The sequence below is a fragment of the Acinonyx jubatus genome, chromosome E4, assembly GCF_027475565.1.
Source record: "Acinonyx jubatus isolate Ajub_Pintada_27869175 chromosome E4, VMU_Ajub_asm_v1.0, whole genome shotgun sequence".
Lineage (NCBI taxonomy): Eukaryota > Metazoa > Chordata > Mammalia > Carnivora > Felidae > Acinonyx > Acinonyx jubatus.
The window spans coordinates 31,533,212-31,549,562 of record NC_069395.1 but is presented as its reverse complement, the minus strand read 5'-3'; the positions used below and the strand labels follow the sequence as shown (position 1 = coordinate 31,549,562).

General features: G+C 36.7%; 1 protein-coding gene across 2 annotated transcripts in view; it reads left to right on the top strand.

Annotated features, from left to right (window-relative positions):
- The window catches only part of NEK7 (NIMA related kinase 7), a 159,838-nt gene that overhangs the window by 136,944 nt on the left and 6,543 nt on the right, over positions 1–16,351 (top strand). For both annotated transcript variants that reach the window (XM_053209466.1, XM_053209467.1), the window contains one exon: positions 1,915–2,028. In XM_053209466.1, the coding sequence (XP_053065441.1) occupies positions 1,915–2,028 (114 nt within the window). The remainder of the gene's footprint in view (positions 1–1,914; positions 2,029–16,351) is intronic.

Sequence of the window (16,351 nt, the reverse complement as noted above, 5' to 3'; positions counted from 1 at the left end):
CGTCCCTCCGACACCCCCAGAATACTAATCAGGAAAGTCAGACCCTGGAGGTCAGGGAGCAAGTCAATCATTCTAGCGATCGTCTCAGTGTGGAGGATCAAATTAGCCTGAAAAATTCAGCTGCTGGGAGGAGAGGGCGAGCAGCTGTCAGGGGCAGCATCGAGATGCACTAATGAACCAGATGAATAGTGCAAAAGCTTGAAAATAAAAACAGGACAGTTGACATTTTTCATCTGTCAAAGCAGGAGATGCATGAAAATATACTATTCCTGTTTTAACTCCTTAGGGGACATTCAGATTTTTTTTTTTTAACACTGCAGTATTGAGACAAAAGTGCTGTAATGAACTCCTAACAGAGGATAATGAATATATGTACATTTACGTAGGGTTTTTGCAAACGTGGAAAGACTATAGTTTATATATACGGTGTATTTTTTTCTAAGGTGGCATTTATAATTCTCTATCATAAAGTGTCCTTGCATTTTAAACCAAACCAGAAAACGTGATCATTCTTGATAGCGCCTCTTCGAGAAATTTCCTCTCAGATGGAGGGTTTTATATGTTTAGGGCCATTCGTATTGTTTTTACTTTTTTCTCCTCATGTGGAACAACCTTTCCTGAGGTGGTTTCGTATGGGTTTATGTAAGTTTTATATAAAATGCAGGCTGGGTAAAACTGTGTCAAGCTACTTTGCAGGTTTGATTTCCAGTGCCGTCCCCTCCTCGTTTAAGGCTGCGAAGGAGTTAAAGCTCTGTCTGGAGCACCAGAAGACAGATGAGAGCCATTTTCAGCTTGTCCTGTCCCCACTGACGCTCACTGAGTAGCACAGCATGGACTAGCGTGTTTCACACACACTCTGCCTGTCTGGGGAATGTACACATTGTCCTTCCAAAATCAAACTTATTAGCACATGTAGAAAAGGGTGACTGACTTTGGGGCAGCCTCGCACTCCGTGTTGTATTCTTGCTGCTGCGGTTCAAAGATTTAGAAGGTTTTGAACAGGATGCGAACATTTTAAATTGAATTTTTTAGTTTGTAACCCTGCTTACCACAGTACTTGCTTGCACTTTAAATGTCAACTTAGAACCTTGTCTGAAAATAAATTTAAATCCAATAATGTCTTTTTCAAAGTTGATCATTCTTTGAGTCTTTTTTTTTTCTTTTTCTGGATAGAAATCTCATTTGGATGCCTTGAAGGAGCCGCTATGACTCAGAGAGCTTTTGAACATATTTAGTATTTTTTAGACATTATCGAAAGAAAAGAAGTTCTAGTTCATTGTAAACTACTTGAGAATCAGTTATAACATTCAGATTGGAAGGCATTGTTTTTCTTCTCAGAATAATCCTTCCCTACAGAAACTGTCATGCAGGATGAAATGCTGTACATTCTACTCCCCAAACCATTGCTTAGATTATAATTCATTTTCAATTTCAGTTTCATTTTTGTGATATTTTGACCATTGCATGGTTGTTATATACCACTGAGGTCTGTTTAGTCATGAGATGGATTGGTCGTTTTTTATAGCATTATATTTACAAAGCGTTTTAAGTTTCTTTATGTTCTTTTTCTCAATACTGGGGTATGTCATATATGTATGTATGAGTGTGGTGTGTGTGGGTGTGTGTGTGTGTGGGGGGGGGGTGGGTGTGTACTTATACACACACCCACACACGTACACTAACCATTTCTCCCTTAAGGGATTTTAAATGTTGACAAAAATAACCAAAAGTTGTAATAAGATTTATAGAACTTACTCGATAATTCTCAGAAAGGAATATTCATAAAATCTAAATGCCCAAATAACTTTATTGAAAGTATTTGTAGCTGTTTCTACCCCTGTGCAATATACTCGATGAAATCTCATTTAAAAGTTACCATATAACTATATCAGTTTCATTGGGAGCATTTTACAGATGGCTGCGTTACAGAGTCCTTTCTATGGTGACAAAATGAATTTGTACTCGCTGTGTAAGAAGATAGAACAGTGTGACTACCCACCTCTTCCTTCAGATCACTATTCAGAGGAAGTAAGTCATTTTTCGGTCCATGTGTTTGTCTGTTGTTCATTTCGCTAACGTTCGCATTTTATTAAGGAAAAAAAAAATTTTTCTTAATCCAGAAACACAAATGACAAGTATGGTGGCAGAAATTGCACTTTTCATTCTGTTTTCCTTCTCTTGGAGACTTACTGTTTAAAGGGTTGACTTTGCAGTTCCTAAAGTGGAGTAGAACACAGCACAGCATGTGGTGTGAAATTGGTCAGTTCTTAGGTGTGATGAGAAGGGTAGCTGACTTTGCAGCATACTGAACACGGCAAAGGGCAGAATCTGTGCTCAAACCCCGGTTCTCGTTGACCAGCATGGCTGGTGCCTTCTTCACAAGGCAACTGGTCACTCTCACAGTCTCAGACCAACAGTTACAACTTTCCATTTTGGCAGAACTTCCTCTCATCCATGTTTCCCACAATTTGAAGCATACATCTTTTAGCTTTACATGTCTCTACCTTGTTCTTTCAGAGTTACCCTCCCTCCTTCGACCATATCTAACCTGTCATTGCCTCACTGTCGCCATCAAATCCCTGTGGGAAATGTTTTGAGGTTGTCATTAGTAGACATGGTAAAATGTATATTGGGTGGGATTGAAAATTTTAGGAAACTTTACTGTATTAAAATCTGAGTCTGAATCCTTGTCTTTGGTGGTTCATCGAAGTAAGTTGCTTTGGCTCTACCCAACATACAGTTTTTTTTTATTGAACAAAACCTCTCCTATTTTAGCCCAGTACGTTTTGCCAGTATTTAAGGAGGAGATAGGCAGAACAGCAATATCTTGGGTAAACTAAATGTGTTCACATAACTCTTTTTGGAAAGCTTACTGGGGAACATACCCAGAGAAAACACTGTCTTGAGTTAGGACATCTCACCCTCTCATGAGCAACAGATTTTTTTGCCCAAGGGAAATGGCAAGGAGCAAAGGAAAATATAAAACAATTATAACATTCACTTATTAGGTAGTCTTGTCACTCTATCTTGAAATGAATAGCAATCGGTTTTAGTTTTATAGAAGGAAAATTGAGTCAGTGTAACTTGAATAATAAATCTCTCTAAAGAATTTTTAGCATGTGGAAAGCATTTGAGGGCCTAGAATGCTGTAAGTACCTTTTTTCCCTGTGGTTTTGATACTAATAATCACTTGATGCCTGGTGGTGTTGTTGTTGTTGTTTGTTTGTTTCATAGCCTTTGTATTGCGGTAATTAAAAATAAACTCTGATAAGGCAAGGATGATGATTGAGAAGTATTACCTTTATTTGATGTTAATGCTATTATGTTAGCCATTTTTAATTACTATTTTGGGTATGGAATATAAATATGGCATTTCACAAAACCAACTTCAGAATGATAGGCCTGGAAATACAGTAGGGTGTGAACAATAATGCAAAATGATGGCAAGAATGTCAGGGGCCGTTCTTTGTTGTGTCATTCATGCTGTCTTCTTTTTTCCATGAAGCGCATGAATATTTCACATATCTGCATCCTCATCCCCTATTCTTCTTGACTAATTTTCAGACTGTCTGAATTTGCATTTCACATGGTAGCTGATTAGGAGATGCGGAGTGCAGCAGTGAAGCCTCAGCAGGCGGTTACCATGGTGACCTTCAGCAGGATTTTAATGATGATACCACTAGTGGTTCGTTGAAGTCGGCCTGCCTGCAGGGCTACCTCACCGCAGCTAAGTGTGAAGTTGGATATGCGGATTCTCAGCCAAGGGGCAGATATCAAAGTCTGGCCCAGATAGAAGGTCTCAGAGTTGGGAAGGGAAAACAGATTCCACTTTTTAGCTCACCCTATATAGTCACCAGTTTCGAAAAGAGATATAAAGCGAAACATGTTGTATGGGGTACTTTCCAAAGAAGACAGTACAGTTTCTTATGTTGGTAAAATCTGTCGTGATGCTGTGGTGAAATAGAAGGCTATTAAACTAGGTAAACACGGAAACGAATTCTTACTAAAGAAATGAGGTACGAAAAATACAGACTAATAATGTTAATCGAATCTTTTCAGTTATGTGGAAAAGTTCTCAGAACAAGAGCTTTGAAATGCAGATGTGCTAATAAATATTTTCTCTCCTTAAGTAGGAACTCTGTTTGTAACATAATTACTCAGAATTTATGGTAGCAAAAAACCTGAGCAGCTTTGATGCTGTGATACTTTAGTGGGATCTCAAATATTTCCTTATATAGTAGGCTTTTTAGATCTCTTAAAAGTTCAAATTGCCATTTCATTTTTTAGCATGAACAATGAAAAGTAAAGCATAAAGTTTCTAAATGACCAACTCTTAATTAAAGGACCAGTTCGCTAAGTGTCCATTCTACAGCTAAATTGGTAGCAGGCTCTGTAACTGTCTGAAAAATAAAAAAAATTAAGCAAATTAATTTCCCACTAACTGCCTATTAGGAAGCTTATCAAATTGATTTTAGCTACTGCTACATTATTAAGGCTGCAGCCCAAACAGGTTTTGAAGGGAGAATTTCATGAAAATAGTAGTTGTGCCCACTACCAGCCTTGATCAATAGGAATAAGGAACTCTATAAGATTTGTTTCTAGCTGTAGTCATTCCAGTTAGAAGAACTCAGAGTTTAAAAGCTTGGGGTGTTTTGTATTTCTTATATTCAAGCATTACAAACCAAAGATGAGAAATAGTGTCCTTTGGAAAAATAAGCCCGGGTGCCAAATCTTTCCTTTTGAATGATACTGTTATCATTATGTACAAATGATTAGGACTATAGATTGAAATATGTCAGCTGTACATGAATGATATTGGGATGTGTATATTTTATAGCTTAGTAAAACATTTTTGTTTATAGCAAACAGTAGCTTTTGGTGTTCAGTGCTCTTTCTTTTTCTAGTAATGGTCTCATTCGTGTATCCCTGGGAAACTACTGTATTTAAAACCGTAAAAATCTTGAGTTGAAAAGATAGATATTTTTCCTTAGATATCTCTTAGGTTTAATTAAACTTGGGATTGTTGGTGTTGTGCAATTAACATCCGTGAAGTTAAAATGTATTGAACATTTACTATATAGAAGGAATTATGACTCAAAAGCACCCTTATAATCTGATCCTGGCTTATCTATCCAGACCTACTGATCACAGGATACTCTCTGCTTTCCCTAACTGTCCCAGTGCAGGTTATCCTCAAAGGTCCATGAATTTCCACGATTTTATGGATGCCGTTTCCTCTTTCTGAAATCCCCCTTCCCCTGTTCTTTACCAGGCTAACTTACCTCTTTGAAGCAAAGCTTGGGCATCCTCTCCCGCACTAAGTTTCCCTGCTCCCCTTTCTTCTCTCCCCATACCCTCCTCCCTTGGCAATACACTGCATGGCAGTCCTTTCTTTGCACACAGCCCCCACCTCCCACCCCCAGACTGTCTAGCTCCTGCTCCTGAGTACAGTAACTGCTTTTTATCTGTATCTCTAGGGCTTGGCATATTAAAAAGGTTCAGCCATTGATTGATGGAATGAGGAAGTGAAAGAGTGAGATTAAAGGAATAAATGAAAAAATAAGTAAATGCACCAATTATTTGACAATTGGATGAATGAAAAAACTTCTCCAAAGAACTTTCTTTCCATACAGTAAGGCAGACAATTACTCAAAAGACAGGCCAGAATCTATGATTATTTTATTTTATTGATATCACCCACCATATGATTTTTTCATTCTTATCAACAAACAGCATCATTTCTGGAAATGCCCAGTGTCCATTTATTGGAAAATAAGACAAACAGATTTTTTTTCCTTCTATTTCAGTATTTAATTTCTTTGAGAGTCACAGGAGTGGTCATCAAAAGTAAGCATTTTCACTGTTCTCTCAGTTATCTCATGACTCTTAAGTTGAAAAACAACAGCAAATACTTATATTGACAGTTATTTACAAAGTGTAAAATGTGAGTCTAGGCTGAGTTCTTTTTAGCCAATACATTTTTTGAAAATCCGTAGCATTAATGTCATGCAGAATGGAAATTCTGTCTCTTTCAATACTTTTTGTTTATTGTAAAAAATTCTTAATTAACTAGAGAAGACATGGCAAAGACTGAACAGAATTGTACCTTGGCAGTTGCTTTTGGGAAGCTTGTCATCATTTTAGGTTTGAACAGATAAGTTTGGAAGGAAGTTCTGGGAAGTTGAGTCAAGGGTTTGCAGACAAAAGTGAAAAATGGAAATAAATAGGGAGAATAAAGGTGACCTTGGTTTGAGAAAGTAGAAATTAAACTCAGGATTTGAAAAACCAATGCTTTGTGCAAAAACAAATCTAAACACCTATATAGAGCATGGGTGAGAGGGTTGAAACTTCCTGAATGAAATCAGCTCTTTTGTAGCAGCACTTGTCCATCTGTGCTGACTGCCAGAGCAGATATTTACCAGCTTCCTGGTCATTTCAAGGTCATTGTAAATTAAAATGTTCTACTTTTGTAGAACACAGTATCTGTCAGTATCTGTGGTTATCTTCTAATTATATTTTTGAAAACTTGCTAACTCAGTAGGGCTCCTTTTTTTTATTTTTATTTTTTTAATATTTATTTATTTTTGAGAGACAGAGGCAGAGCATGAGCAGGGGAGGGGGAGAGAGATACAGAGTCTGAAGCAGGCTCCAGGCTCTGAGCTGTGTGGTAGCACAGAGCCCAACGCAGGGCTCGAACTCATGAACTGCAAGACCGTGACCTGAGCTGACGTCGGAAGCTCAACCAACTGAGCAACCCAGGCGCTCGGGGCTTCTTCTTTTTATACACGGAGAAACCAAAATATAATTTTGGAAATGCAATTATTGAACCCGTAATCAGTTTTCAGATCATTGAATGCTTCTCTTGTTCATTAAACGTGTTTGTTTTGCCACTTTATGTCTCCAGCTCACAGATAGAAAGGTGTCTGTTCTTATTTAAAATCAGTGAATGGGACTCTACTTCTCAAGTATGCCATCATCTTCTAAAATACCAACCTAAAAGATCACATCCAATCAGAGAATTAATGGAGAATGAATGAATGCTCATAGACTTTTACCTCATAAGTAACAAACTTTCTTTTTTCCTTTAACCTCCATTCCAGTGCCCCTCCTTTTTTTTTTTTTTAAAGAGAAATGGAGGGTAGGAGGAGGGGGTATTCCTCTGCCTTTCTGCCTTCCCAGGAATAGTTTACCCTGCTTTACTTAAATGCGTGAAGAATTTCCAGCACCATTTTTGTTATTCTTGAGACAAGCATTGATTTTTCCCGGGTATTTAAAATATAAAGATTAAAAAGTACAGTGCTTTTTCTATGTGTGATTATGTATACATAACAATAATAAAATATTTAGTTGAACTGAACTGATTTCAGATATTTATAGGTTCTTGTAGAGTATAAATATATTTACACGGCTTTAAGCAAAATTGGAATAGTGATTTTTTTTTCAACTGAGAAATCGCCATTTTTTTTTTTAAGCCATGTAAGAACTTTCCTGTTAAAGAAATAAAGGCAGTGACATTCTTCCCATTTCACATCTGAGCAAATAGAGAGCCAGGTAGTGTCAGAGCCACTACCCGACCAGGCGCTGTTGTGCCTCTGCCTCGTGGCATCCCACTGCGTGTGCTACAAGGTCACGCAGCCTGAAGTAAACTCTCGGGTGTTGTGTGAGCGAGCGCTTCATGTTTTCCTTCCATTTTTTCATCTTTCTTTTTTCTGTTTTCACCCACCATATTGATCTGGAATCTCCTTTCCTCTGCCTTGTGGTAACCAGGTGGGGGGAGGGGCAGGGCGTCATGTAATGAAGGAATGAGCAAGCTATTTGCGGAAGGATAGCATTCTTTTTACATATCAGAGTTTGTGGAAACTACACAAGTAAGATACCAGATACATGGGTCCATAATCTACCAACCAAAAAGTGGTACAGTTTGTCACAATTTTGCTGATAAGAGAAAGTTTATTTTCCAAAGAGTTACCCTTTAAGGGTGAGTGTTAAATGAACGCCTTAAAAATTATAACTGAAGTTTTTCACCTAACATTTATAAATAACTTCTGTTTGTATTATATTTAAATTCAGAATATGCTTAAAGCAGCTCATTTTGAAGTTTGAGTCCATAACAAAAACATGACCTTTGTTTTAGTCATAAAAGAGCTGCTGCTTTGTGTATATAAGGCAAAAAAAGATGAGAGTCTCAGGGACAGATTATTTTCACATACTTTGAAGTTAAACTAAGTTTATAAAACTTTTTTATTCATTGGAGCAGTCTACATCGTTTTATTTTATAGTTGCCAGATTCACAACTTTTAATAGAACTATATATATTCCCTGGAGTTGTTAGTCAAAATTAACCCATGTTATTTAAATTTGTGCTGGAGGAAACTTCCTAATACATGATCCCAGGAATATTTACATGAGAGACATTAAATTAAGTGGCACAATAAATGTTTGGAGCTAAATCTGCTTTCACGGCTATCTCTGTACTCCTTATAATCATGTCATCCAATGCTAAGTGAGATGAGACTATTTATAATAGTAAATATATAACTGTGCCATTATTTATTAAGATTAACTTAACATTTAGTGTTATCTCAAACACTGTTAATAATGTTTGATTTTCCTTCTTAAAAAATGGGTTCAGTGAGTTAGCTGTTCTCATCATTTATAATACCAGTTGACCACCTTAGTTAGAGTTGCCATATAAGATTAGATCTTTAAGCTTTGAATGTTCCATTTTTGTTTAAAAAATATATTTAAGTAGGCCCTTTGTTCACTTATGCTTCAGAAGTGACACGGGGGACTTGCTCCTTAAAGACATGAATCCAAAACGGTGCCCTATATTTCACATCTCCTGTGGGATCCTATAAAACCGTGTAACTTTCTGTAAGACTTTCACAGTTTTCAAAAGACACACTGAATGATCTTCAGTTGTGAAATATAGACATTACATTACCTTATATCTGTGTAAGATTGCTTTCTTTTCCTTTCTCCCTCTACCCCCAAGTCAATCACTGGTGATGCTTTGGTGTACAAGTTGGGTACGCCTAATCATTTTGTATAAATATCTAAAGCTCCGAAATATAGTGTACTTTAATGTATTAGACCCACTTTGGGGTGCTAAAATGTGTCCTTGGGTAGATGGAAATTGGGTATATCTGGGAGGCTGATATAACATAATTGGTCTCAGAGGGATTAAGATGGGGGTGAAAAAGAAACAGTACCAATAGCACCAGTCTTTATTATTCTATTGAGAATTGTGTTAGTGACCTAAAGCTATAATGCACAAAGAGCCCTATTGTTATTACCTGTACGTGACTGAACTTGATATGTAATTGGGTTATCGCCCTGCTAACAATGACTGTTAGCACTCTCTTCTTTTAAATATTTCTGGTACTAACCCATATGCTTTGATATTTCTTTGGAAATATATAAATCAATATATATTGGTATTTTCTCCACTTTATTGAAAACAAATATTCATTAATTTCCATATAACTCTGTGATTTCATAATCCTTTAGAAATGTCATAGAGAATTGATTTTATTTTTGCTCTATATGCTTTTACTCATTTAAATATTTCTGTATTGCTTTTTAAATTTCCCTTAAGCATCTGAATTAAACAGTTTTCCTTCTGATTTTGTAAGGCTTTTTGTGTAATCCGACCTCTCTTGTGCCTTATTTTTAACGTGTTATATAAAACAATTTTTTAAAAAGTACAATTTTTTACAAACGTGTTAATACAAACTAAAGAAATTTTTGACATAGCCTAAACCACAAATAGTTTATTTACCCCTATTAATTTTTTTCAAAGTTGTAATATCTGCTGATTTTGGCATTATTTCTATAATTTAAAGGAATAAATGGAAAGGTAACTCCCTCAGATGAAACACAAAAATTTTTTGAGCAAGTTGCCTAATGTTATTAGAAATTGAAGCCTGACACACAAGAATATATACAAAATTCTTAAAGTTACTGTAGGAATGTATGTTTCCTTGAACATGGTTAATGGTATTGTACTTAGGACTTCTGCAAAATATTAGATAAATGTTAAAGATTTTTGCCTTCTTTTCTTCCAGAGGTTTATAGGAACTTTTTAAAAAGTGTAAAGACTAACATTGAGGGAAACCTCTAAGATAGTTATTTCATTTTGATTATTTAATGTCTGACTTTCTGAGAGAAAACTTATTAGAGAGATTTTTTATAATTCATCAGTTACTATGTAAATTTATAATCTGGCATAAAAAATCCCATGTTAAAATTCAAGTACATTTTTTTTTGTTGTTTGGAAGGAGTTATTGTCACTTTAATGCATGAGTAGGATTAGAAATAACATTAAGGGGTACCCGAGTGGCTTGGTTGAGCATTCCAACTCTTGATTTTGGCTCAGGTCATGATCCCAGGGTCGTGGGATTGAGCCCCACATAGGGCTCCACTCTCAGCATAGAGTGTGCTTAAGATTCTCTCTTTCTCTCCCTTTGCCCCTCTCCCCCCACTCACGCTCTCTCTCTCTCTCTCTAGAAAATAATAAAAAAAAGAACATTAAAATTGTCACACTAATCATACTACTAATCCTAACACTTTTTGTCATCATTTAAATGTATCTCTCATGGATAAAGTAGGCCTGTATCTCATTGCAAGTTTTTAGAGCCCTAGAAAAAATTGGGGGGGTTGCTTTTTGATTAGAGTTGGCCTATGAAATATGAGGACATATCTGTTGATTTAGAAACTAAATGAGCCAGTTTTAGAGCTAACATCTTTTTGAGAATCAAATAGTCTAAAACCATCTTTGTCTATCTGGTAGGTCTCCCGCCTTTGTGCAAAGGTGGCCATGAGGGAACCAGCACATTAAGATTTTTCTCAAGCAGTATATATAACACAGTAACTTTAAAAGCCTGGGTTCTGAAGCTAGACTACTTCAGTTCAAATCCAGGCTGTGCTCCTTACTGCCTTTGTGACCTTCCTCTGTAAAATGTCATAGTAGCGCCCACCCCATGGAGTTGTTAGGAAGACTGAATCGTTGAGCCGTGTAAAAATGTATAGGATAGTGCCTGATTCATGAGAACAGAGTTGTTATGGGGACTGAATTGTTAAGCTTTGTAAAAATGTATAGGATAGTGCCTGATTCATGAGAACAGAGTTGTTATGAAGACTGAATTGTTAAGCTTTGTAAAAATGTATAGGATAGTGCCTGATTCATGAGAGGAACTCAATATATATCAGATTTTAGGAAATGGTTTTCTCTCCACTCTGATACTGGAAAATAGCACATAGTTGAAACCCCAGAGAGAGCATATAGAGATCTTTTGATCTGAAAATGTTCAAGGGAACTATATTCCAGTTTTTCACTGAAAACCTAGAAAAAATAACTACTAGTTGTATGGAGCATCTATTATCGAAGTAACATGACCTCTAGATGTGTTGACTGGCTGCAGGAAGTGAAGCAACGAGTAACCAAATGAACCTGATCTGAGTAGTTATTGAACAACTTAAAATTAGAAACTATCTGGCAAAGGTAAGAGTTTTTCCTCTTCCTCTACTGAATGACTTTTAACCTCTTTCTGTTGTCTCCTAATGTTATTCCTTCCTGGTTTCTAACATGTAGGTGACAGTTTTATCCTCCTAGCCATTATTATAGCAGAGGCACAAATAACTCTACCATGTTAAGAGTGACACTGTACTCTTGTATACATTTGAAAGAAGACAGGATGAGATGTGGCCTTATTTATATAACTTGAATTGTTATCTGGTATGACAAGACAATCCATAGATCCATATAAATTTGTATTTTTAAACCAAATTATTAAAGGTATAAAACTTAGTCTATGGCTATTTGTAACATGAAAGTAAGTTTTACATTGTGATTTTTTTCCTATTACATTGCCAAATGACTATTGTAACTGATTTTTCCTCCACTGCGTTAACAAGTCTATTCAGAACAACCAGTGCCTTTAGAACAACCGGTAGTTATCTCACATATATCCAGGAAAACTTGCACCCAGTTAAGAATTCAGACCTATGTAAATCTCCCATTTTGTGTTACAAACCATCTTTTTTTTTTCAAAAAGAATTTCTGATAACTTACAATAAAAGACATAACTTACCAAGTTATTAAAATAGACATAACTTTAAAAGACATAACTTTTAAAAGACATAAAAGTTATGTCATTAAAAGACATAACCTACCAAGTTATTAAAATAGAAATGGAAGTATAAATTCAGAACCAAGGATGGAAGGGAATGTAAACACACCTAACGTAATGGCCAACAATAGTTGTGTGCTTGAGCTGCCCATCTAGTTATTGCTTCCCTTCTGTCAGGGCTCAAAGGGAAACTGCAAATTATTTCTGTTTTCAAGTTACCAGTTACCCAGAGAAGCCAATGTTCTCTTCCACTAGATTATAATAGAAGTATCTCCTATAAGGATCTATGAGTAATGCACCAGGCAGTGTCTTTAGTAGTAATTATACAGACAATACCTGTGTGATGTTTGATAAAAGCCAAAAGCAAGCATTAAAGCATGGTTTTGGAAAGGTGATTTGGCGTTGGGATAAACCAATGAGTTCCCCGATGCAGCCTCCTGGTGGTTTAATTTGATTAAGGAATAGAGTTTGGTTTATCCAAAGTTATAAAGGTGAATTTTATCCCTTTCAAGGCCTTCCCTAAATTTTCACTTTCTTAACAAGTGTCTGATAGGAGCTGTGTAGCACAACTTTCAGGACTCTTTGAACGTTCAAGTTTTTCAACATTCAATACATCGTTAATATTCTTTGCCAAGAACCTAGAGTGATGGATTCTAGTCTGCTGATTTGCTTAAGGGAAAACAAAAAGCCAGTCAGCTTTGACCCCCTCAATTATAGCTGAGGTGTCTCACCACTGTGTTCATTGGATGGAAGTCAGACCAACCCCTGAGAATCTGAATAAAGTACCTGAGATTCTACCTTCTCTGCTCTATGGTGGCCACCATAGAACTGGTATTTCCTATCAGTACCTGGTAACTGACCTCTCTTGATTGGAACTCAGATAATATCTCAAACCAAGTGATATCCCTCTGTAGTGCTAATGATTTGAAATTTAACCAGTTGGTAAGTGTTACTGAGAAATCATTATGCATGCAAAGCTATATTAGGCATCATGAAGAATTCAAACCAAAAGGCCAACTTAGATAAAAGTAAGCAAGCTCTCAACAATGGCGACCAAGGCCTGCATTAAAAATCACATGACTCGGGCTCCAGTTCAGGTTTGACCATTAATTTTTTTAACTGGTTCTTAGTTTCTTCCCTCTGTAAATTGAGATTGTTATGAGAGATTACAATACTTTAAAAGGATATGGAAGATTTTGTAAAATAGTAAATCCTGTATAAATAAAGGATTTTTTAAAATTCAGAAAGATACCTGCCCTTAAATAAAACTAAAGTAACACATGAGTATTTAAGAGAACCACACAGTGCAAAATTATGCTCAGTATAGGTTAATACCTCTCACTAAGGCTATCTCCTTCATCTTCATAATCCTGATATGGGTAGAGTCATAAAAATTGTTTTATATATATGTATTTTATATATATATATAGATTTATATATATAAATCTATATATATATATATAAATTTATATATATATATATATATCTATCTATATCTATCTATATATATATATATATATATATAAAATTCAGTTATCTAGGTATAGATACAGAATTAAGCCCCAAATTCAGAAATTCACAGTTCTACCCAAATCTCAATATGTCGGTATGTCAGAAGTAATACCTTCAAAATTTACTGTCCCTGTTGCCCCCTCGAAGCCACTCTTCCTTCTCTGTTACCTACTTCTGTTAGTGAAGACACTGTCCTTTCACATACCCTGGTGAGAACTTCTGATGAACAATATTTCTTGCCTGAAATCTTAGAGAAACTTGATTGAACATTCTGCTGGCATTGCTCTCTTTTTGTTCTTTGACTATTCCAAGAAAATAGGAACCGAAGCACAGCTTTATTGATCTCTCCCTCCTGGCTTAAGTACTGACTTCCTGTTGCCTATATCAATAGATTCTAAACTCCTTAAGCCTTTCCTTTTTTTAGCCTCCGTTTATCATTTCATCCCTGTTGCTTGCTCCCCAGTCATTCAGAAGTACTTGCTATTGCTTTCATATACCTTACACTTTCTTTAGCTCAGCACCTTTTGTTTATTCTGTTCCCTCTGCTTAGACTCTTCCCTGCCCTTTTGTATATCAAAATTACATTCACGCTTCACACCTTAGCTCAGTTGCCATGACCACAAAACCTTTTCATTTTCCTTCACTCAGAAGTTCCCCATTCATTCTGTCATTTACATGTCAGCACTTAATGTTCATCTAATATCCATTCTCCAGGCCTTTTCAGTTTAATAGGAGGACACAGATACTAAATGAAGTACAATAAAGGGTTGTTAGGGCTTTAATAAAAGCACATGAGCACGTGAAACTAATGTAATGTTAATGTCAACTATACCTCAAAAAAAATATGTGGAGGGTATGATGGAGGACAAAGAGAATATTAAGTTCTGCATGCCAATAAGTGTGTTTAGGGAAGGCTTCAGAGAATGAGTAGGTGGTAGGCAAGCAAGTAGGGGGATTTTGAGGGAGGCTTTATAATAAGCAGCAAAGCAACATACAGAGATTCAGGGCATAAAACAGTTTGATGAACACAGAACTGTGAGTGCTTTGTTATGGTTAGAGTGTAGTGTGGGGCTGGAGGGAGGAGGGGTTTGGGGCTAAATATAAAGCTGGAAAGGTAGGCAAGAGCCAAATGTTAGTAGCCTATAATATACCATGCTAATGGTTAGACTTTCTAAAGGGCAATGGGAGCCATCGAAATGCTTAACGTTGGAGTGTGGCCAGCTTGGTGTTTGGGCAGTGCTAAGGAGATTGGAAGAAACTGGAGGTAAAGCTGTCAGTTGGAAGATTATTGCTTGAGTGTAAGCAGTGGGGTCTGCGGCAAGAAAAAATAGGAAACAATAGGACTTTGTTGATGATTCTTAGGCAAGGGGGAGGAAGTGTGATGAAGTGTCTTGTAGGAATTTCAGATTTCTGGCTTGAGAAATTGGAGGCATTGCCAAGATAGAACTGGTTTGGGGAGAAAATAAAATCTCAGTTCTGAGCATGTTTAATATGATTAACATATGATTAATATGCTCAGTTCTGAGCATGTTTAATATGATTAACATATTAATATAATTAATATGATTAACATATATGATTTAGTATATGTAGATAGATTTAGTATTTGTAGATAGATATGCTCAGAAGCCAGCTTGGAAATACGTTAACAGAGCCTGTAAAGAGGTCTGGTCTGAGGATAGGTATGTTTGTGTGCTCCTTAGCATATTGTGATGGTTATTGAAGCCATGGGAGTAAATGAAGGTGTGTAGGTTAAGATGGTAGAGGGAGTAGGGAAAAGAGATAAGGGAAGAACTGACCCTTGGGACACACTGAGAATAGAGGGATTGCCAGAGGAAGATAAACCTACAAAGGAAGGAAAAGTCAGAGGAGAACCAGTATGGTGCATGGGGCCAGAGGAGGACACAACACCCAGCAAGGCTGCGATCAGCAGCAGCAGACAGGGAGAAAGGTCGTAAGAGGCAGACAGAAAAGAGTTTGTTAGGTTTAGCAAACTGTTGACCTTCCCCAGAGCGATTTCAGTGAAGTACTGTTAGGGGGTGGAGGAGATGAAAAAGTGATTGTAGTTGGCTTTAAATAAGTAGATTAAGAAAGCTGATATAGTAAGATAGTGTTTTTTTTTTCCCCACCCCCAAGAAATTTCGCTGTAGAGCAAATACATTAGATCAGGCAGTGGTTCGGAAGAGAAACTTGACTATACTTACAGACTATGATGAAGGAATCGGCACGTGAGGAGAGGTTAAAGATATAGAAGAATAACAGTCATTAAATATTCATTCATTAAATACTCATTCATAGCCAACTGTAGTCTAGATACTGATGTCTAATGGTGCAGATCCTAGAAGAGATTGAGTGGTAGGGTTGCGAATAGTAGAAAAAAGAATTCTTCGGAGACTAGAACAGAGATATGGATCAGATGTGTATATGTTTCACAGGTTGAGATAAGATACTGAGGAAAACTTAAGCCTAACAGTGTTTTTTCTTTATGAGGTAGGAGGCAAGGTCGTGGGCGAGAAGGAATTGAGGGCTGTGCCTACAGATTAGTGAAGATGGAGATTAGCCACTGGGGGAAATGGAGTTTATGAGTCAAAACATTTGGATTGTAGAACAGCTTGTAAGGTCCAGCTGCAGCTAGGACCATGAATCTGGTGACTCCAGACTGTATGGTGTCTGTATTTTTCTCCAGCAGTCTTTCACGTCCTGGGAGA